This window comes from Xenopus laevis, chromosome 3S (assembly GCF_017654675.1).
Source record: "Xenopus laevis strain J_2021 chromosome 3S, Xenopus_laevis_v10.1, whole genome shotgun sequence".
In the NCBI taxonomy this organism is placed as follows: Eukaryota; Metazoa; Chordata; class Amphibia; order Anura; family Pipidae; genus Xenopus; species Xenopus laevis.
This window is the reverse complement of record NC_054376.1, coordinates 127,306,202-127,329,212: the sequence shown is the minus strand read 5'-3', so window position 1 is coordinate 127,329,212 and position 23,011 is coordinate 127,306,202. Positions and strand designations below refer to the sequence as shown.

The following is a 23,011-nucleotide window of genomic DNA, read 5'->3' as shown; positions in this document are numbered from 1 at the left end:
AATTTAGAAGTATGATTGAGGATCTCTGGATATTAAACTTGGAAACGCTGGATTCTGGATATTAAACTTGGAAAGGAAAGGGTATGTTGTGTGTTGATGTCACATCTTACCCACCCACCCAGCTACCCCCCATTAAGGGCAGTTTTACAACACGGGTGGGTAGAATTTACTATTAGTTTAAGCCAATGCAGGTAGTGCCACGATTTCTTGTAAGCATATATAAAGACAATCAATCAGGACTGGGCAGGGGTGGGCTGGGTTACCAAAGCTTTGTACAAACATCATCTCTCAAGCATCTCTATCTACCCATAGGTACAGGTGCTACTGTGTATATAAAGGGATTATGTGCCATATACATTGCATTACCCAAAGTCAGACCTGCAGGTATCCAGGTAAGAGCATTTTTTCTAATACATAATATGGATCCTTACTGAGCACCCCTTGGAACCTTTTTCATGCTTGTCTTGTTCCCCAACTTTTGTGGTGCACGGCTAAGAGATGTTGGGAACACCTGGTCTAGAGTGTCTGCCCCTCTCCAAAAAATGATGCGGACAAATGAAGTGTCATCATTTAAGGGAGATCTTGTCAATCTGGGTGTCCAAATGGCTGATATTTGTACAGATACATTTGTGCATTTGGGATCTACAGTATGTTCTACGTTTAATCTGAATGGAACTAAGGTACATCATTAATGGATAAAGCCTTGTGGGGGACTTGTAAAATAAAACGTTTATCATGAGTAATCAATGCCAGTCAGCAGCAGGAAAGGATAACACAAATTTTCCTGATGGAATTAGGGTTATGCATAGCAGCAAAGTAGACTTTTCCTGTTACTGCACTTCCAATGCGTAACCACAAATCTTAAATCTCCCATCTCTATTCCTCTTCACTATTGCTCCATCAGGTCTCAATAAATTATCTTTATTGCTCAATACTACTTAATCCTTAACTGCTTTTATATCATATCTACAATAGATGAATGCATCGCAGAGACCCTTACTGATAGCCAGGAATCCCAAGTTGATGCACATTAGGCACAAAAACTGCTTTAATGGGATATTCCTCAATAACTTTATGGAATTGTTCCCAGCTTTAATCAGGTGGAGGTTTAAATGTATGTTATACATGTTATAGTGAGGAAGCATGGAAGCAACTTGAAGTTGATCCAATCCTGTCCAGTATAGCTTTCAGGGGTACCATAGGATGTTATTTTTTAGAAGTATGAAAGGACTTTATGAGAACAGCCACACAATAGATATTTGAGTGCAGAAGATATGTGATCAATGTGTACTGCCACGTCATATACTAAATTTTTCATCTGCTCTGATTGGTGCCTTACTATAGGTCATGGTATTGTTAGAATGCCAACATATCTATGGCATATTTTATTTCTGGACTTTACATCCTCACATTGTTGCACTTTCATCTCCTTTTCAGAACCATGAGGTTACTGCTGTGCCAACCACCAATCCTTTTGAAAGGACTAATAATCCTTCTGGCTACTGTTTTTATTATTCAGTTCCTGGGAAGCCACCTTCAAGAAAGGTGAGTGATCGGGAAACCACAAATAGCTAATAGCTTTTTTTTCGGGAAAGTAAAGAAGAGGGGAATTTGGGTTTTTTCTAAGTGACCACTTGGCCACAGAACTTGTATTTAACTATCAGATCACCCATTCTAAGGTTTTTAAACTTTTTCATAAATCCAGTTGTGTTGTTACTCATTATATGTCTTTATATATTAACAGGATGATACACAACATTTATTCCTTCATTAGCTCACCTCAGACCTTTACTGTACTGCACCCACTCACCTCAACATCAACACAAACGTGTCAGCCAAAATCTCACATAGTGTTCCTGAAGACCCACAAGACTGCTGGAAGCTCCGTACTGAATATGCTAAACCGTTATGGGGACAGGAATTCATTAACATTTGCTCTACCCCAGAAGTATCAGTTCAGCTACCCCAGTCTATTTAACGCTAACATGGTGAAAGGATACGATGAACTCAACAAGCCAACATATGATATCTTGTGCCACCACATGCGCTTCAATCTCCCAGAGGTAAGGAAACAAAAATAAATTTTTGAAAGTTCCTTGAGATTGAGGCCCTCTTGGTATCGATCCAATGGACATTGTGTATAAAAAACTGGTTATGGCGTACATAATAGATGCCATTAATCTACTACTAAAATCCCCCATTACCAATTAAAGTTAAATGAAACTGCAATGTTGGGTTCCAGTAATGACAACAACCCTAAAACCATTCGGATACAAAGCTGTTCTTGGGAAACCAGAGATTCCTCATGCAGGAGTCAGGGTCAGACCTTGACTGAATGGTAGTTTAATAGCAGATGTATTAGATCGAACTCACATAATCGACTTCAGCACAAACAAAATCTAACAAAACAACTGACTCCGGCACAAATCCTGCATGTAGAGAAACAGGAATACAATCAGTACCAGTTTGTAAGCATGATCTCTATAACATATCTTCTAGGCATGAAGTCCAAGATGATTTCTAATAGCCTCAGATTTTAGAGTAGACTATGCATTATTTTTTTTAATACACAAGTTTTCATGTGACATGAGAAACATCAGTAAGCACATATTATAACTGATGACTGGAGCTAAGCGATTGTTATAAGGTTTTGCTTTACAGGCTATGGATATATATACAGTACATACATATAATTAGGTACATAAATGGTCAGTGTATCATAATACATGTTACTTAAAATGTATTTTTCTCTCCAGATCAGAAAGCTCATGCCTTCAGACTCCTTCTACTTCACAATTCTAAGAGATCCAGCAACCTTGATAGAGTCTTCTTTCTCTTATTATCACTCAGTGTCGTCTGCCTTTAAGAAAGCCCCCAACTTAACAGAGTTTATAGCTCACCCTTCTTACTACTATAAACCAGGGGACAATGGAAACCATTATGCACGCAACTTTCAGTGGTTTGATCTGGGATTGAACTCTGACACTCCATTCAATGTATCTCTGGCCAGAGCTGAAGTCAGGGAGATAGATAGGGTTTTCCACCTGGTCCTACTCTCCGAGTACTTTGATGAATCAATGGTCCTTCTGAAGGAAGAACTGTGCTGGGATCTTGATGATGTAGTGAACTTTAAGCTGAATAGCCGTGAGTCTTCCACACCATTGGAAGAAAGAGAGAAAGAGATGTTAAGGGCTTGGAATGGACTAGACTGGTATCTTTATGTCTACTTCAACCGTACCTTCTGGGAGAAAGTAGAGAGATTTGGGAGAGAGAGGATGGACTTTGAAGTTAGAAGGTTGAAGGAAAGAAGGCAACAGCTAGCTGAGATATGCCTAGAAGATTTGGATCCTGTGAGAGCAAATGAAATCAAAGAAAATAGCATTAAGCCATTTCAGTTTGGGCAGGAGAAGATCATGGGGTGGGTGGTGAAAATGGATCTTGAGCCCAACACTCGGGCATGGTGTATTCAAATGGTAACTCCTGAACTGCGCTACAAGAACATTTTGGACGCAAAGCAGTTTCCAGTAGGTGTGTAAAATGGGTCTAAGCCAGCAGGGACCTCACTAAAGCTTCCAGTCTACTTAAAATGTATTAGGCTAAGAACTAAACTACAGCTGAGGTGGGTATTAAGGCCTATTAATATGATTATTTGTGGGTTTATTTGACATTAGACCCATTAGACTTATACAAGGATAATAATTTGCAAGGCTACTTTCCTCCAATTTTTACTCCTTTCACATGAATATAAATCGTTTACCATTCTTAGTAAAGTCAAGACTGTATATGAGAAAGGTTTTCATCCCTTGCCCAAAGGAATATAATTGCCCACAGATTTGATCCTAAGTGTGGGGGTGGGAAACCTATGTGTAAGTTGAAGCCTTCTAATGTGCCTTGCATCTGCAGCCACTCTGACTGCCACATCATTCATGAGTGGGTGTGCATAGTGATGACCATGGACTACCCACATGATTGACTCATGTCAGCAGGTGTTAGTAGGTGCAGTGTGGTCAACTACATGCAGAGGAGGAAAAGTATGCAGTGGTGGATGTTGACGAATATATAAATGCATAGGTTCAGGGAATTTTCTGGGTACACAATAAGCCATATACTAATAGCATAATTGTAACCCAACATACATATATATATATATATAGACAGACGCATATTTTGTCCAGTTTGACTGGAGATGGGGTAGAAATTCTGTGGCCACCCTGGAATAAGCTGGCAGGAACACAGTCCTGCTGGGAACTCTTTCACTAGTTAACCTCTTGTATCTAAAGGGAACACTTGGATCTTCTGGTTTTACAGTCCCATGTATCTTAGACTCTTGGCCTACACTCTCCATTCAAGACCACTGTCCAAACTGAGATGGCAGCATTTCTTCCTTTTCTGGTTCCATTATTTCCTTTTTGAAAGGAAGCTTCTTCCCTGGTTCACTGACTAACAATCTTTAGATAGTAACTAGTACTATTGTTTAGATAGTAACCTACAACAAGCAGGACCCGCCATCAAGTATTAGTCATCCTACAGTTATCTGTAGGATGTCTATATCGTTATATGTTTAATGGGCATTTCCTTTTATTGTACAGTTCAGCAGAATATGCTGGTACTTTATAAATAATTGTTAAAGAAAAAATACGAAGAGAAAGAAGAATTCACTAAAAAATAAAACAACCCTGCAAATATAAACAGTTAACCATGAGCAATGTAATCATAAAAACTGTGCTTCACAAACCCTTCTCCCATCTGGTCCATCATTCTTATTTAATAATTGTGGTGCCGCCTTCAGCAATCTTCAGTTATTTATCATGGATACCATGACTTCAGCCCTGAAGAAGGGTAGTAAACTGCTGGTCATGGGTAGCTAAGTCAATGTTGGGACAAGTATGGCAGCCCTGTTACACCCTAACAGAGTGGGTCTAACCCACTACAATCATAATGTTTCTCATACTCTGCACACTCACACTAGCTGTATAAACAGAGTGACATATACATGTTTAATTCTCTCCCAAAACACAGAGCAGAATATATTCAGTACCAATTGAATATACAAAGAAGAGGCTGTAAAATCCATTGTCAGTTTGATGTTTAATGACCCCAGAATAGACAGCAGCATAAATGCCAGCTTTGTATCCAATGACCTCAGAACACAAAGCAGATTGGCCCAGAAACAAAGTGGTGTAAATGCAGTGCCAACTTCATGTTTGATGTCCAAAGATTGCATAGAATATAAAACTTCATGTTTCATGCCCCAAGGGGAAATACCAGTATCAATGCAGTGCCAACTTCTTGTTTAAGTCAAGATAGCATTATTAACAAGAGTAACTGGATTGCCAACTTCACCTTCCATGCCCCTAGAACACATAGCAGTATAAATGTACTTTCAGTCAGCTTCATGTTATGCCCTTCCAAGCACAGAGCAGCATAAATACAAAACAAACTTCATGTTGGCTCATAGTATTAATCTATCAAAGCAGCTGATGTCAACAATGTCAACTTTTTGTCTAGAGCTCCAGATCACAAGCAGTACAAACACAGTGTCAGCTTTACCATCCCAGAAACAGAGCAGCATAAATGCAATGACAACTAATAACATATAACTGTAAAGAAAAGATAATTATAAGTCACTCTCCACATTAAATTTTTCTTCATTTATTTGCAATTCAATTGTTATACGTAAAATATCTTTATTTCTGTCTCTTTCTCCCCTTTTTTCTTTTCTCTATTTTTTTCAGTCATGCTTTCTTTTTCTCATTTACTCTCTCTTTTTTCGTTCTGTTCCTCTCCTTTCTGCTTTCTTTCCTTTTTCTCAATTCTCTCTTCCTTTTTTTAATTTGTTTCTATTTCTTTCTTCAAATTTCTCTCTTTATTTTTTCCTTTCCTTCATTTCTTTCTTTTCTTTTATTTCATGCTTTCTTTTGTCTTTTTTAATTTTAACTTTCTTTTTTTGTTGCTCTTTTTCAGTTTCTTATTATTTATCCTTTCTCTTTTAGTTTCTTATTTCTTCCTTTTATAAAGGAAAAAACTATATATATTAAGGCCAGTGGCGTAACTAGAGTGCACCGGGCACCCCTGTAAAAAAAAATCTTCAGAGGGGCCCGGTGCACTCCGATCCCCATCCTCCCGCCCACTTCCCACCCCTGCCCCACCCACATCCCATCCCCCGCCCAGATCCTTCCTCCACCCATTCCCAACCCCGCCCGACTTGCGCATCCCTTCCTGCTGCAAGTAAGACAGCGGCATGGAAGGAGGGGGATTTTTATTAGCTATAGAGGAAACAGACACCACCATCTGGGGCCCCCTGTTCCCTGGGGCCCCCCTGCGACTGTGGGGTCTGCTACCTCTATAGTTATGCCACTGATTAAGGAACACTGTTCCAGATTACATAGAGACCATTTATCTAGACAAGTCCAGACCTCAATGACTCCAGATAACTCCAGATAAATGATTCCAAAGCTACAATATACACTGTGGACCACAATGGCTGATATTTGTATAGATAAATTTAAAGTTCTGCATTTGGGATCTACAAACATGCAGGCTACTTATAATCTTAATAGCACTAAGGCACATCATTACTGCATAAAGCCTTGGGGAGTTATTGTGAAATACAAAGCTTAGCAGGAGGAATCAATAGAAATTTTTTGTTTACGAATCCGCACTCACACGATTTTCTGCAGTGGGGAAAGTGCCCCTTCTTTTTATTTGTTTATATTACCACCAACATCAATGTTTCGGGGGGTACAACCTCCCCTCATCAGTTTGTACCCCCCGAAACGTTGATGTTGGTGGTGATATAAACAAATAAAAAGAAGGGGCACTTTCCCCACTGCAGAAAATCGTGTGTGTGCGGATCCGTAAACAAAAAGTTACTGTTGCTGTGGGACCGTGCCAGGTCAATGGAAAACCAGCACCACTACTGCAGAGTGAGTAGATTTCAGGTGTGCAGTGTAACAATTACATTACACAGGAGGAATCAATGCCAGTCAGCAGCAGGAAAGGTTAACATGTTACTTGGGCTTCTTCTTGGGCTGGAATCTGAGTTTTGCTTGACAACACAGTCAAATTCATGGATCTAATGACTTTTCCACCCTGCCTCAGTTTTCCTGTCACATGTAGCAAACTTTCCACAACTGCACTTCCAACAGGTAATCACAAATCTTACACCTCCCTTCTCTACAGGGCCGGAACTAGGGTTAGGCAGAAAAAACACATCCCCAATGAAGTGGGGGCACCAAGCACGTACCTCTTCTTTTGACTACCCCTTGACCGGAACGCTTCTTCCCCCACTGCACTTTTCTCTGGTGCACCTCTCCCCTCACGAATTGTCACATCACGTGCGATGGGTTAGCTTGGGTGCCCAGCCGGCTTGCCCCAGGCCTCCTTCTCTATTCCTCTTCACTCTTTCCCTATCAGGGTTCAATATATTATCTCTATCACCCATCGCTGCTCTATCATAGGCACATGTTTTTCTATATCACATCCACGATCAATGAACCTATCCAGTGTCGGACTGGCCCATCGGAATACCAGGAAAACTCCCGGTGGGTCCAGGTGTCAGTGGGCCTCTTGCTTCTAACCATTTAGCCTATTTCATGGTCATTCCCTATTTCTTTGAGAACAAAGAGGCTAAATAATGGAAGAATAGAATATAGTATGTAGAGAAAAAAGTCCAGGAAAATAAAGAGGTTGAGTGAGGAGAGGAGGTATAATAGTTTAGAAAGTGGGTCCTTAGCCTAAGATTTTCTGGCCCCTGGCATCCCAGTCTGACACTGAACCTATCCCATTTCTATATCTTCAAATAAATCCCACAGTGAGGACATTAGGGCGCAATGTTTGGATTGTACTTTGCATCACAACATCACAAAACCTGTTTCAAACTCTGAGAACAAATTTGCAAGAAAAAAAAGCCAAAACAATTACCGTATATACTCGAGTATAAGCCGTCCCGAGTATAAGCCAAGGTACCTAATTTTACCTCCAAAAACTGGGAAAGCTTATTGACTCGAGTATAAGCCTAGGGTGAGAAATGCAGCAGCTTCTGGTAAGTTTCAATCAAAAAATTTAGGGTTTCTGCTCCCATTAGAGGTGCCGGCGACCATTCTTGGACCCTGGCGAATATTCTTGGAGACTATTCTTGGACGCTGGCGACTATTCTTGGATGCCGGCGACTATTCTTAGGCGCATGCGACTATTCTTAGACGCCGGCGACCGTTTTTGTGCTTGACCCGAGTATAAGCCGAGGTAGAGTTTTTCAGCATATTTTGGGGGCTGAAAAACACGGCTTATACTCGAGTATATACGGTATAAAATGTTCTAGAATTGGCAATAAATTCAGTCAAAGTGGCTAAATGTCAAATGGGTTGAAAAGAGTGAGTTTTGAATATTTAACTTGGAAAGTAAAGAGGATGTTTGTCTGTTGATGCCGCACTTTCACTCACCCACCCACCTTCCTTTCACAACTTTGGTAGGAAGAATAGATTTTGTGTAGTTGAAACCAGGTAGCGCCACGCTTTATTGGAAGCAAATATATACACATGAGTCAATCCATCAGGGCAGGGGTGGGCTGGTTTACCAAAGCTTTGTACACACGCCATCTTTCAAGCATCTCTTGTTACCCATAGGTACAGGTGTTCCTGTGTATATACAGGGCTTATGAGCCACATACATTGCAAAGCACACTAAGCCTTTAGCGCTATACCTGCACATATACAGGTGAGACTTTTCTCTAATACATAGCATTAAGCACAAAATGCACTTCTATAGTGTATGTTATCTGTCTTTGTCTGTAGTATGTGCCCCCCATTGCATTTCTACGTAATATATTATAGCAAAATGTTTTTAGTATTGAGTATTTCCTTCCTACTATTATATTTAGGTGTATATCTATTGTGTGTATGTACAGTGTATGTATTTAGCCCCATCTTATATCAAAATCAGCTGTTGATTGGTCTGGTGGGTCTGTCCCTTCCCAATATATGACAGAAATAAAAGTATAAAAGAGGTGTGGGTGAGCTGGTGATTTCTTCTCCATTGTAGTCTGGTATTGGAAGCAACGTGTCTATGGCTGCTGAGAGCCAACATTATGTAGGACAATTGAATCCACCCAGGAGGCGCCGTCTTTACAGGGGGGGGGTATTGTCAATCTGGGTGTCCAAATGGCTGCTATTTGTATAGATGTAAATAAGTTTGTGATCTATAAACAAGAAGACTACTTATAATCTTAAAAGGACATCATTAATGGATAAAGCCTTGGGGAAACTTGTGTAATAAAAAGCTTAGCAGAAGTAATCAATGCCAGTCAGCAGCTGGAAAGGTTAACACTTTTAGGCACTTCGAAACAGAACAGAATACGTGGATTTAATGACTTTTCCACCCTGCCTCAGTATTCCTGTCACACGTAGCAAACTTTCCACAACTGCACTCCAATGGGTAACCACAAATCTTACACCTCCCTTCTCTATTCCTCTTTAGTCTTTCCCTATCAGGTCTCCATAAATGATCTCTAATACTCATTACGGTTCTATCACAGAGACAATTGTTTCTATATCATATCCACAACCAATGAACCAGACACCCACAGCTTTAGCTTGGAATGTCTCCAAGATCAGATGCACCTTGTGGGATGTCCTCCAATAACTTGATTGGATTTTTACCAGCTTTAATCAGGGATCATATGTTATATATGGGATAGTGAGGAAACACTGGAAAGTACTTCCAGCTGACCCAGTCCTGCCAATAACAGCTTTGGGAAAACAAATGAATAGTTGTCACCAATTGTGTTGCCAGAGAGATCATCGCTGGGTAACTGGGTGCAGCATGTGGGCATTTATACATGTGGGGCATGAATTTGTAAAGGAAAAGTATCCAAGGAATGTAAGAGAACATCCACAACAAAGATATATGTGCAGAACGTATGTGAACCATGTGTATTACCACTTCATATACTACATTTTCCATTTACTCCATACTATAGGTCATGGTATTGTTAGAATGCATTCATTATATTTCTGGTGCATCTCTTTTCTAGAACCATGAGGTTAGTGACTGTACAACTCCTTGGGTTAATACTATTACTATTCACGGCCCTTGGTTTTATGATTCAGCTCCTGGGAACCCACTTCCAGAAAATGTGAGTATCCGCAAACCACAAATATAAGTGCCTTGTCACTCAAACCATTAGTAGAATAGTCCTTTATACAGTGTATATGTGCCTCTCAACGAGCTGCAATGGTTTCCAAATGAAAAAGATAATAGCCGGAAGGCACGTAATTCTTGAATTAAAATGTCATCTCTTTATTAGCAGAAATTCCCTTGGGACTCACCAACAGTGAATGCCACCAGCCTATCAACTTTAGGGTTTAAGCACACGGACAGACTAAATCTCCCCGAATCTGCCCGTGTGCTTGAACCCTTAGATGGGTAATTATGGACAGAGGCAACTGACTCAAGTCTTATTCATGGCTATTCAGCTGGAGGCTTACATTAGCATGGGACCATACAAGAACTTTGTCCATATGTCAATAGATCTTTAAGCAAGTCATGGCTGCTCTATATGTCTGAACAGATCTCCATAATAATATATCACATAAACAAACCATACTAAGGGATTCGGCCTTTTTCAGAAGGATTCTGATTCAGCTGAAACCTTGTGCCTGGCCGAACTGAATTCTAATTTGCATATGCAAATTAGTGTCAGTAAAGATAAATCACGTGACTTTTCGTCACAAAACAACGAGGTGAATTTTTTCCACTTTTTCCATTCCTGCCCCTAATTTTCATATGCAAATTAGGACTTGGTTAGGTATTCCACCGAATCTTACACAAAGGATTTAGGGATTTGGCCGAATTTAAAATAGTGGATTCAGTGCATCCCTACATAAAAGACCTAGGGGCAGATTTACTAAAGGGCACAGTGACTAACGCTGGCAACGATTCATCAGGATTACCACTTTTAGGCACTTCGCCGATTTACTAATGGGTGCGAATTTTCGCTCTGGCAAATGGACGTTACTCCACAAATTCACTAAGATACGGATTTTACTGAACGTTACTTCTTTTGCCAGACTTGCCTTCGCCAGCTCAGACCAGAAGTGCATTGGAGTGAATAGATCTTCCTAAATATTTTGTTACTTACATCATATTTTTTAGTGGAAAAAGTCCAAAAAACGCTGGCGTCTATTCCTTTTTTCAGAGTGAGCCTGCAAAAGTCCATAAAATGTTTTTGGGTAACCGGGTTCCCCCATATATTTTCTAACATATGGAACATAAACTATACAGTGGGCTCATGTGTAGGGCATTATAACAACTGTATTTTCTTTATTAAGGTTCCCTGGACTTGTGGAATGTAATGTATTTGCTGCAACTTATATGTCCATTCAACTTTAAATTTGAATGTATGCAAATTAGCCTGAGCGAAGACCTCTAACAAAGTTGCGTTAGGCAGAATTGAACGCTAGTGCATCTTTGATTTGATTGCCGAAGTAATGCTAGTGAAATTCACCAGGGATCGGCGCCCTGGACGCAACTGCGCATTTTAGTAAATCAGCGTTGTCTGAGCGAATTTTCGTCTGGCGAAGTGTAGCGATGGATGCGAAGCGGTTGCTATTGAATGTTCGGCGCTAAGTAAATTTACCCCCTAGGCTCCAAGGGTGGGGAGATATAGGTGGGTATTTCTTGTCAGTATAAAATCAGCAGCAGCTACAGTAGAACCCCCATTTTACATCCCCTGATTTTAAGTTTCCCCTCATTTTACATTGGTGTTTTGTGGTCTCATCTATATATTATGCAAAATACATTTCCCTGATTTGACATTTTCCTGGATTTTACACCATATTTTCTGGTCCCCTGAAAAAACATAAAATGGGGGTTCTACTGTATTTCAAAAGCTACATTGCCCCTTTTTGCGGTAACTAAAGAAGAGGGGGGACTAAAGGGCCTGTTAACTATCGATCAAATTTCTTTTTTTTCCACGAATCTCGAAAAAAACCCACAAAGACCTCTAATAAAAAAAAAATTGCCAAGTAACAGTTGGTGAGGTCCTATAGAAGTTAATGGGAGCTGCTAATTGGACCATTTTAAATCAATTCAGACTTTTAGAGGTTTTTGGATTTTTTTGTGCTGGGAATGGTTCAAAATTTATACATATACGGCATCTCTTTTTTCATTCATACTTTTTAAATCTGTATCTTTTAATACATGTCATGACATTGGGGGTTAAAGTGAGTTTAGCCGTGGTTTGAAAGTCAAAGGAACCATTCTAATATTAATCATGTTCATATACCCTGTTGTTTGTCTTTATCTAGAGGATAAAAACATGACATTTCTTTCTTTCTTTAGTAGCCCACCTCAGACTTTCACTGTACTACGCCAGCATTCCTCACCCTCAATAAAAACTTGTCGTCCAAAAACTCACATAGTGTTCCTGAAGACCCACAAGACTGGTGGAAGCTCCATACAAAATATGCTACATCGCTATGGGGACAGGAACTCATTGACATTCGCTCTACCCCAAAAATATCAGTTCAACTATCCCAGCCTGTTCCATGCTAGCAGGGTGAAAGGATATAATGAATTTAAGAAGCCAAAGTATGATATCTTGTGCCACCATATGCGCTTAAATCTCCCAGAGGTAAGGAAACAAAGATGGATTTGAATAAGTACATTGACTCTATGGACATTATTCCTGTGGTCATTCTGTATATATAACTGGATATGGGGTGCCTGATAGTGGGCACTGAACCATGGGCATATAACCTAAAGAGGCAGAAAATAATAAAACAGATGCCAATGAAAGGTTGGTTTCCACTAATGACAACCCTCTTGACACACAGGTGTTCATGGGGAACCAGCCATTCTTTTACAACCCACCCTTAATATTGCCAAAGGGAATGTAGCCCTGATCCTAAAGAGCTGAATTCACCACAGCACAATCGTCTTAGACCATACCTTTATCCTCTGTCTAAGCCATATCCCTGATCTTTCAGAGTAGGTAACCCTACATGGATGTGGATTTGAGATTGAATTTTGTAAAAACAGCATATGTGTATAGAGAGATACAGTAAATAATTGCACTTGCACCTAGAGTATCGGTAAATGAGCCCTAATATGCTCACTGTGCTAGAATATATGTTTCCTAAAATGTATTTTTCTCTCCAGGTCAGGATGCTCATGCCTGCAGACTCCTTCTACGTCACAATTTTACGGGATCCAGCGACCTTAGCAGAGTCTTCTTTCTCTTATTATCGCTCAGAGTCATCTGCATTTCAGAAAGCCCCCGACTTTAAGACCTTCTTGGCTCAACCTGCCCTCTACTACAAACCACGAGAGAAAGGAAACCAATATGCACGCAACTTTCAGTGGTTTGACCTGGGATTTAATCCTGACACCCCTTTCAAAGAATCTGTGGCCAAAGCGGGAGTCAGGGAGATACAGAGAGCTTTCCATATAGTTCTACTCTCTGAGTACTTTGATGAATCAATGATCCTTCTGAAGGAAGAGCTTTGCTGGGACCTTGATGATGTGGTGACCTTTAAACAGAATAGCCATGATTCCACACCTCTGGATAAAAGAGAGAAAGAGATGTTACGAGCATGGAATTCCCTAGACTTGTATCTTTATGTCTACTTCAACAGTACCTTCTGGGAGAAAGTAGAGAGATTTGGGAAAGAGAAGATGGACATTGAAGTTAGGAGGTTAAGAGAAAGAAGACAACAGCTAGCTGACATATGTCTGGAGGGGGTGAATCCTGTAAGAGTGGATCAGGACAAGAAGGAGAAAATCAAGCCTTTTCAGTTTAGGCAGGAGAAGAACATAGGGTGGGTGGTGAAAATGGATCTTGAGCCTAATACTCGGGCACAGTGTATTCAAATGATAACTCCAGAGCTGCAATACAAGGATATTTTGGATGCAAGGCAGTTTCCAGGAGCTGTATGAAACTGGTCTACACCAGCAGGGACTTCAGTAACCTTCTAGGATCCTAGACGTTTCTTAGGTTAAAAACTTTGCAATTGAGGTGGGTTTTAGGAATAAAGATAATTATTATTGGATTTATTTAACATTATTAAAAGGATGGCATATTTCAAGGCTTCTTTCCGCCAAGCTGCACTTCTTCCATACAAATGTCATCCATCTTTAGTAAAGCAAGACTGTGGAATTGAAAGGTTTGCTCCCCTTACCCCAAGAAATTGAACTGAATCTAATTGAACAAACATTTATTTGCTGACTGTTATCCGTTCCTAGTCTTTTATTATATTTTATTTTAAATTCTTCATGGTCACTTTTGTTGTTTCTCTTGATAGGCTGAAGAGGTAGCGAGTTTGCCCAGTGAGCAGATTTTTGTTCACTTTGGCCCCTCTGGTGGTGGGTCAAATCAAATTGATTTGATCCTAAGGTCCCCATGTAAGGAATTGACAAGAACTCTTGCACAAAGGTGCAGAATATACTGGTACTTTATAAATAATAGCTAATAATAATACAAGCGTTACCAAAAAATAAAACGCTGTGTAACCATGCAAGTAATTTTGTCTCCCCATAAACAGTACGGCATGCTGCCCCGTGTCAAGTTCTCACGGCCTCAGCCTTAAAGGATAAGTAAACTTTTAAAATAAGTGAATGTAAAATTGATGATTGTGCTATTCTAAACACTTTTGTCATTAACATTCATTATTTATTTTCTTTTAATTCCAAGATATTAAGGGATACATGTACTGTTAATATGAATGAATTATGTTACAACAGCGCCACCTGCTGGTCAGTTTCCCACCAGTCTGACCAGCAAGTAGTCAAGGAAGTTGTCAGGAGAAAGAAAGAGGCTGCTCTGATGTTCTTCTGCTTAGGAAACATGTGAGAAAGGTTTCTAATTGTAGTTCTATGTCACTTAGTGTGGTGGGCTTTGGGCCCCCCAGTCAGGTGGAGGGATTATGTGCCCCAACACATTGAAGTTCCTGCTTCTATAAATATAATATTAATGTACATTGCACTGACGTCAGAAAGAGACTCATGTAGGTGTAGGAGAATCAATTATCACCATTAATTATCAACTCTATTTATGACCTAGTTACTATCATACAAGTTATAATCTACAAACTTCCTATCATGTTCAGCCTCAATAAAAGATGTTCTATTTCCATTATAGGGAAGAAAAAACTACAATTAAAATGGGTTTCCCCCCAATAGAATTAAACTACTAAAAGACATAGCAAAGCCCCAGTATGACACTTCCTAGTGCAGAAAAGGCCAATCAATCAATAATAGGAGCAGCAAATGGTGCACAGAGGGAGTTAAATGGCCACTTGGTGTCAGCGGAGGCTACAAGCCAGACGTTAAAGAAATCCAAGCCAAAATACACACATAACAATGTTCCTTTCATGAAATGTCAAAGATTTTCCTTTCCTTGGGAATAAACATTTAATAAACATTTCTCATGCAAACAGACACCAGGTGGAGCTTTAGACCCTTTAGTGTTCAGGTCAGTTCCATCTGAGCAAAAAAGTTGGCAGTTACAGCATGGAGTGACAGTTTGTTTTTCATAGAAAAGTAAAGTGATACAAATGTGTTGGTTTTGGTCTGGGGGCTGCCAATTCATGCACAGCAATCCCCGGCACACTGCCAAACCTAGTGACAATGAAATGTGCAAGTTCCATGTGTATAGTGACATTAATATAATGGAGAAAATCCTAGAACTCCAACCTCTCTCCTTCCTACACCTGTGCCTCCTGATATACACCGGGGAGCTCATGGATCACCAATTGTGGAGTGACTCTTGAATTTGTTTTTAACTGGGGGCCAAGACTAGGGTTTTTACCTTTTTGATTTTGTATCTCTGGTGGGGGTGATGTTATGTGGTGGGTGGTTAGATAATGCCGGGCGCAGTTTGGGTGATGACTAGGGTTGCCACCTGGCCGGTAAAAATTATGGTTGATCCCAATGTTATTAATAGGGAAAAAAGAAAAATATATAGGAAGGCTGGTATTTTTTTTACAGAAAAGTTGGCAACCCTAGTGATGACAGGGGGCAGTTTGTGTGATGTCAGAAGTGAGTTTGTTTGGTGTCAAGGGTAGGGCTATGACAAGGTGATCACAATTTGCTGATCACTGCATCATTCAAGTAGTCCTGCCCTGATTTCCTATTTTAGAAATGGAAGAGTAAGTACAGAGGTGGGGAATTAAAAGGGTAAGTTTGGAGAAGGGGAAATGAAAGTGAAGAAGGGAAAGGGAATGAAGAAGAGGAAGGTAAATGGAAGGGTAAGTACAGAGGAGACGAAATGGAAGGGAAAGTACAGAGAAGGGTAAATGGAAGGGTAAGTACAGAGAAGAGGAAATTGGAGGATAAGTATGGGGAAGGTAAAGGTGTAATATCCTGCCTGGAGTTGAACTGGAGACCTGTTGTTTCTGGTCCATCTGCATTGCTGCTGCTTTATGTGGGCAGAAGGCGAAGGCACTAGTTCACTCCTATTGATACCCTTGTAGTTGCTAGTAGGCACGTAGGCACGTAGGCATGGCTTATCTCACCTGTTACTAATCTGGCCACAGACAGTCAGATGAGAATCACACCCAGGAGCTATCAGGAAATAGATCAATGTGTTGAGCAATGCGTCAGTGCAGACAAGGGGGTTTCTGTGTAAGCCATTCGTTTGCCTATAAAACCTCCTACACTGCACGGACTCATTGCCCGGGTAGGTCTATTTCCTGATAGTTCCTGGGTGTGATTGCCATCTCATTTTCTGTTCCTGACCTTTGCCTGTTTTGACCTTGCTGTATTGCTGCCTGGACTGACCCTTGCCTGTTATAGACCACTCTTCTGGATTTTGACTTTATACTGTTACCAGCTGGTTTGAACCCCGGCCTGTTTATCCTGACTACACTCTTGGTTCCTGATTTTGTACTGGTACTGACCCAGCTTGTTCCACGACTTCACTCTCTGTTCCCCATCCTTTCTGCATACGTTACTATTCCCTTTGCTTCCCAGAACTTCCCCCTTGGTCCTCTCACTTTAAGACCTGGCGGCATCTGAGTAGTGGAGGGCTCCTCCTGTTTTATTAGAATTGATGGCCTCTTACCCAGACCAGCTGCTGAAATCTACTGGATATCTGTTTCCTACAGTTAGCGATACTGTACAAAGCTTAAAAGTAAGGGCAATTGTTTAAATGGTAGCCCCAAAGCCATTTCTGGGCTGGGAGTCAAATAGGCCCTGGCATTCAAAGTACACAGAGGCCCAAACAGGCCCCATCAGCCCATGAAATAGTGACTTTCTATGGCACCTGATAGCAGCCTGCCCAAATCTGAAAAAAGGTGAAACCAGGCTTGTGATTGTAATTAGAACCAGCCAAATCAGCTACAAAACCAGCCCAAAACTAGCCAAGAGGAACTTCAAAAGTTCGAAATAGCCCAATCTGTCCAGTGAAAAAATAGTGCTAAAAAATAAATGAACAGATATGAAAATACGCCTTTTTCAATTTTCACTGATATTTTAAATAATCACTGATGTTTTTAAGAAACTGGGAAAATGAGAGCCCCTTTTTTTCTCATGAAAAGATAGGAGTCCTGTAACAATGCAGGGCATGTGTGTAGCAGTATAGTAAGTGAAACACGCGTGTGAATTGCTCTTCCCGTTGAGTCCAATGCAATTCAGCACATTCAGACACAAAGCAAAAGATGCCATATTCATTTATCATCACAGTCTACAAAGCTTAAAAGTAATGGAAAATGTTTTATTGGTAGCCCCAAAGGTGGAAAAAGGTGACACAAACAAAATACCCATAGAAGATGGGTTTCATCAAATTGCATTGCGCGTCAAAAAATAACGTTGTGCAGCAAAACACAGATATGCGTTCGCGACAAATTTTTCTCCATTTCGTGAATTTTGCTGGAACAGTGGAGTTAAACTGCCAGTTGATGTTGCTGAAGGTTACGTGCCAGATGCTGAAGAAATCCAAGCCAAGATACGCACATAAAACTGTTCCATTTATGAAATGGCAAAAATTTTCATTTTGCTAGGAATAAACATTTCTCGCACAAACAGATACCAGGTGGCACAGGGCAAAACTGTTGGCAGTTATAGCACAGACTGACAGTTTGTTTGCCATAGAAAATAAAGTGATACAAATGTGTTGGTTTTGGGCTGGGGGCTGTTAATTCATGCACAGCAATCCCGGGAACACTGCCAAACCTAGTGACATGGAAATGTGCAAGTTACATTTCCCACCATTCCAGCCTCCCTCCTACCTGCACTTGTGCCTCCTGAGATAGGCAGACAAGCTCATGGATGAACCATTGTGGAGGGGCTACTGAAATATTTTTTCTTTTGCTGGGGTGCCAAGACTAGAGTCACCACATTTCTGTTTTAAAAACTCCTGGCAGGGGAGTGGGGTGGCCGATGTCATGGGGCGGGTTCAGTTGACAACGAAGGCCAGATCCTGCCCAGATTTCTTATTTGGAAAACTGATTTATGAAAAATGGGCTGCTCAATTTGAAAGTGGACAGGAGATAACCTAAGCCACTAAACTCCCCTGAAGAGAAGTATGGAGCAGGGCAAATGGAAGAGTAATCATGGAGTGGGGAGATGGAAGGGAAGTATGGGCCAGGGAAAATGGAAGAGTAATCATGGAGTGGGGAGATGGAAGGGAAGTATGGGCCAGGGAAAATGGAAGAGTAATCATGGAGTGGGGAGATGGAAGGGAAGTATGGGCCAGGGAAAATGGAAGAGTAATCATGGAGTGGGGAGATGGAAGGGAAGTATGGGCCAGGGAAAATGGAAGAGTAATATGGAGAAGGTTGAAATGGAAGAGTAATACGGAGCACGGGAGATGGAAGGGAAGTATGGAGAAGAAAAAATGGAAGAGAAGTATGGAGCAGGGGAAATAGAAGAGTTATACTAAGAAGGGGAAATGGGAGGTAAATATGGAGAAGGGGAAATGGAAGGTAAATATGGAGAAGGGGAAATGGAAGGTAAATATGGAGAAGGGGAAATGAAAGAGTAAGCATGAAGCAGGGAGATAGAAGCATAACAGGAGCAGGGGAGATGGAAGGTAAATATGGAGAAGGGGAAATGTGTTATGTTTTGGGTAGCCGAGGATGAGTAGAGTATAACAGTGCTTTATTAGCAGGCTCTCGTGCAGCCATTACACAAAAGTAACTTTCACTTTCAGTTTTTAAGCTGTCAGGAAGTATGCACAATATAAGTCTGGGCACAGTGACACCTACAGGCCATTTGTATAAACACCACAAAATGGAATAGTAATCATGGAGCTTGGAGATGGAAGCGAAGTATGGAGCAGGGCAAATGGAAGAGTAATCATGGAGAAGGGGAGATGGAAGGGAAGTATGGGGCAGTGGAAATGGAAGAGTAATTCGGAGAAGGTTGAAATGGAAGAGTAATACGGAGAAGGTTGAAATGGAAGAGTAATACGGAGCAGGGGAGATGGAAGGGAAGTATGGAGAAGGGGAAATGGAAGGTAAATATGGAGAAGGGGAAATGGAAGGTAAATATGGAGAAGGGGAAATGGAAGGTAAATATGGAGAAGGGGAAATGAAAGAGTAAGCATGAAGCAGGGAGATAGAAGCGTAACAGGAGCAGGGGAGATGGAAGGTAAATATGGAGAAGGGGAAATGTGTTATGTTTTGGGTAGCCGAGGATGAGTAGAGTATAACAGTGCTTTATTAGCAGGCTCTCGTGCAGCCATTACACAAAAGTAACTTTCACTTTCAGTTTTTAAGCTGTCAGGAAGTATGCACAATATAAGTCTGGGCACAGTGACACCTACAGGCCATTTGTATAAACACCACAAAATGGAATAGTAATCATGGAGCTTGGAGATGGAAGCGAAGTATGGAGCAGGGCAAATGGAAGAGTAATCATGGAGAAGGGGAGATGGAAGGGAAGTATGGGGCAGTGGAAATGGAAGAGTAATTCGGAGAAGGTTGAAATGGAAGAGTAATACGGAGAAGGTTGAAATGGAAGAGTAATACGGAGAAGGTTGAAATGGAAGAGTAATACGGAGCAGGGGAGATGGAAGGGAAGTATGGAGAAAAAAAATGGAAGAGTAATACAGAGAAGGGGAAATGGAAGAGTAAGCATGAAGCAGGGGAGACGGAACAGAAGTATGGAAATAAAAAGTAAGAAGGCGCACACCCTTGAGACTAATTATGAGGTGCTAATCAAAGGGAGGCTCCCCATAAGGGTCTCCAGAACTAACATACAAAAATCAAAGAAAAGGATCGCACTCTCAATCTACAAAAATAAAAAATTTCTTACATCAGAAAAAAAGGACAGTAAGATTTGTTCTGCCTTTTTCTTTTGATTTTTTAATATTTTTCTCCCTGAGTAAGACCACTATGGTTGAAACGCGTTGGGCTTCCTACCTATTTTGGCAAATTTTGTGACCCTTTTTTTCTGATTTATTCTTGTAGATTAAGAGTGCAATCCTTTTATTTGATTTTTGGAAGAGAAATATGTAGCAGGGGAAATGGAAGAGCAAGCATGGGGAGATGGAAGGGAAGTATAGGGCAGGGGAAATAGAAGAGTAATACGTAGAAGGGGAATTGGAAGGTAAATATGGAGAAGGGGAAATGAAGGTAAAGAAGCGTAAGGGAGTGAAAAAGAGGAAAGAAAATAGGAATGAAAATGGGTAAGCACAAACAAAACTGGACTGAGAGGGAAGGAGATTATTAAAGAAGTGAGGAAGACAGGAGGAATCACAGAAGGAATAAGAATAAAATGAAGAGGAAGCAAACAGCAGCAAGACTAAAATAAAGTGTGTCATTCCATGGTGATGGAGTTGTGAGTTGTGTCTGTTAACATTGTCTCCTAGATGGTTATTAAGGGAAATTACACCACCTGTGCTTATTAGCAAGGGATGGGGAAACCTATTGATTTAAGCACATCATATACATTAAATCAAATGTGAGACTGAGCTTCCAAGCTGTTCCCTGTGTGACTGATGCACTTAATGCAACTGTAACCGACCCATAGATCTGACATCTCTGATTGGCCACATGTTATGGGTAGAATACGTTATATTTGTATTTCAATGGTCTTGCACATCCCCTACTCAGCACATACTGTAGCAAACAGCAGCTCATAATTCAGTGTTGTTAATTGTGTTACCCGCATCGTTGGGTTCCTGTTGATGTCTGTTCATCTATGGATTGGTTACTGTTGCTATTGGTTAAAAGTGCATCAATCACACAGGGAAATGTCTTGAAGTTTGGCAGTTTTTATTACAATTAATGGCCTCTTACCCAGGCCAGCTGCTGAAATCCACTGGATATCTGTTTCCTGCAGTTAGGGATACAGGGTAGCAAGTTATACAAATGTTTGACTATTTTAACACCATAGTTTGACAGTGAAATCAGCTTCATGCAAATAAATCTAAAGGTGCAAAAAGGAAAAATTGTGAGAGCACTCCATGGCTAAATAAAAATGTACTAAAATACATTGGAAGTGCTACTGATCTGGCCAAATTAACTACAGACATAGAAAAAAAGAAGAAAAATTGATCAATGCACATTCCCTGGTCCCCTGTCATATCAGTAATCTATGCAGATGCATGTATTTACAAAGACAGGGGGTTGAAAATAAAAGCCGCAAGTGGGGGAGGGTTAATCTCATGGAACCAATGCTGGGGTCTAGGTTATCTCTCTCCTTTGAAAGCTAATGGCGGGGGAGGACTAAGCCCTATGACGAAAACCAATGCCCAGGTCGGGAGACCTTATTTTTCAGGTAATGCTCTTATGCCGGGAGGCTTTAGCATTTGAAATTATGACCAGAGGTAAATAGTTAGGGACCACCATATGGGGTTTACCTTGACGTGGTATGGTGGCTTATCAATCTTATGATCATAATTTTGTAACTAAAAAAACCCCTGTCTTTGTAAATACATGCATCTGCATAGATTACTGATATGACAGGGGACCAGGGAATGTGCATTGATCAATTTTTCTTCTTTTTTTCTAAATCTAAAGGTGCCGTTATTTATCTTAACACTGGCAGCAGAAGCAGCCACAAAAGCGTACACAACGTCAACTAACTGGCCCTCTATGAGGCCAGAAGTTTTGCTTCTCTGACTGATATTTGTTCAGGGTTGGACACATATTCATTGGCTGTGAAGTTCCTTTACATAAGGAATATGTATGACTTGTGGTTCTGCAGGGCTGTTATGTGATTAGATAGTTCACCCAGGGGTTGAGTGTCCAAACAGAGAAATATCTGAACTTTTGGCAAATGATCGCTTCTTGCTTTGTGCATCCAGTACTTCCATCAAAATGAACATGTTGGAAAGAAAGAATAAAACCTGTAGGAGTTTAGCTAATTTCAAAGGAAGAAAATAAAGAAATGAAGTAACAGAAAATTATATTTTTTTTGTATGTCAGTATCTTGGGTCTGCGGCACCAGCCCTTGAGCCTGAGGTTCATGCCACCCTCGTCTATGGGGGTTCAAGTCTTTTATCTCTATAACCTTTAGGCTTGATGTCCTGCTTCCCTGGCTTTCTAGGGCTGATAGAGGCCCAGGTGTCCAACTTCCCACCACCCCTAATTCCTCCTTTCCTTGACCTTGTCTTCATGCTGTCTCTGTCACCTGTGGTTACCTTTTCCGCATGACCCTGTAGTTGTCTTACTGTTTCTGTTTTTACTTGTCTCCATGTCTTTTTCTCCCTACCTTTACTTTTACCTTTACTTAACCTGTGCCTGATCTTTATAAGTGACGTAGGAATCAATATAAATAAGCATGAGCAAAGATCATAAAGAAGTTTCAGTCCATTTTTTTCCTTTTTACCCATTCCATTAACCTTCTTTGATTTTCTATAGCCACAAGTATGTTTTCATACTCTAATATAGTCTGTTTGGCCTTCTTAGCTTCTCTATTATCATAATCAAGGATTTTGGTTTTCTTACAGCAGTGAAGTAGTTGAGACCACATTTCCTGCATTTCTCTAGTTAGTACATAGCTTACATAGCATACATACTTTGCATCATTTCATATGATGCCTGAAATGATGTGTCCATGCTTGCAG

At 40.6% G+C, this 23,011-nt stretch overlaps 2 protein-coding genes across 2 annotated transcripts; both read left to right on the top strand.

Moving 5' to 3' along the window:
* The first annotated feature begins 1,441 nt into the window (after positions 1-1,441).
* On the top strand, positions 1,442-3,536 carry gal3st4.3.S (galactose-3-O-sulfotransferase 4, gene 3 S homeolog). The gene is made up of 3 exons (XM_018239587.1): positions 1,442-1,545; positions 1,775-2,063; positions 2,757-3,536. The coding sequence occupies exons 1-3, from the start codon at positions 1,442-1,444 to the stop codon at positions 3,534-3,536; spliced, it is 1,173 nt and encodes a 390-aa protein (XP_018095076.1).
* A 5,087-nt stretch (positions 3,537-8,623) lies between these two features.
* Positions 8,624-14,427, top strand: gal3st4.2.S (galactose-3-O-sulfotransferase 4, gene 2 S homeolog). The gene is made up of 4 exons (XM_041587811.1): positions 8,624-8,715; positions 10,031-10,132; positions 12,340-12,631; positions 13,159-14,427. The coding sequence occupies exons 2-4, from the start codon at positions 10,035-10,037 to the stop codon at positions 13,933-13,935; spliced, it is 1,167 nt and encodes a 388-aa protein (XP_041443745.1). The 5' UTR covers positions 8,624-8,715; positions 10,031-10,034; the 3' UTR covers positions 13,936-14,427.
* The last annotated feature ends 8,584 nt before the right edge of the window (positions 14,428-23,011 follow it).

Coding starts and splice junctions, on each gene's coding strand:
- gal3st4.3.S (XM_018239587.1), top strand. CDS start 1,442: ATGAGGTTACTGCTGTGCCAACCACCAATCCTTTTGAAAGGACTAATA. Junction 1,546..1,774: donor GGAAGCCACCTTCAAGAAAG/GTGAGTGATCGG, acceptor TTCCTTCATTAG/CTCACCTCAGACCTTTACTG. Junction 2,064..2,756: donor TGCGCTTCAATCTCCCAGAG/GTAAGGAAACAA, acceptor TTTTCTCTCCAG/ATCAGAAAGCTCATGCCTTC.
- gal3st4.2.S (XM_041587811.1), top strand. CDS start 10,035: ATGAGGTTAGTGACTGTACAACTCCTTGGGTTAATACTATTACTATTC. Junction 10,133..12,339: donor GGAACCCACTTCCAGAAAAT/GTGAGTATCCGC, acceptor TTCTTTCTTTAG/TAGCCCACCTCAGACTTTCA. Junction 12,632..13,158: donor TGCGCTTAAATCTCCCAGAG/GTAAGGAAACAA, acceptor TTTTCTCTCCAG/GTCAGGATGCTCATGCCTGC.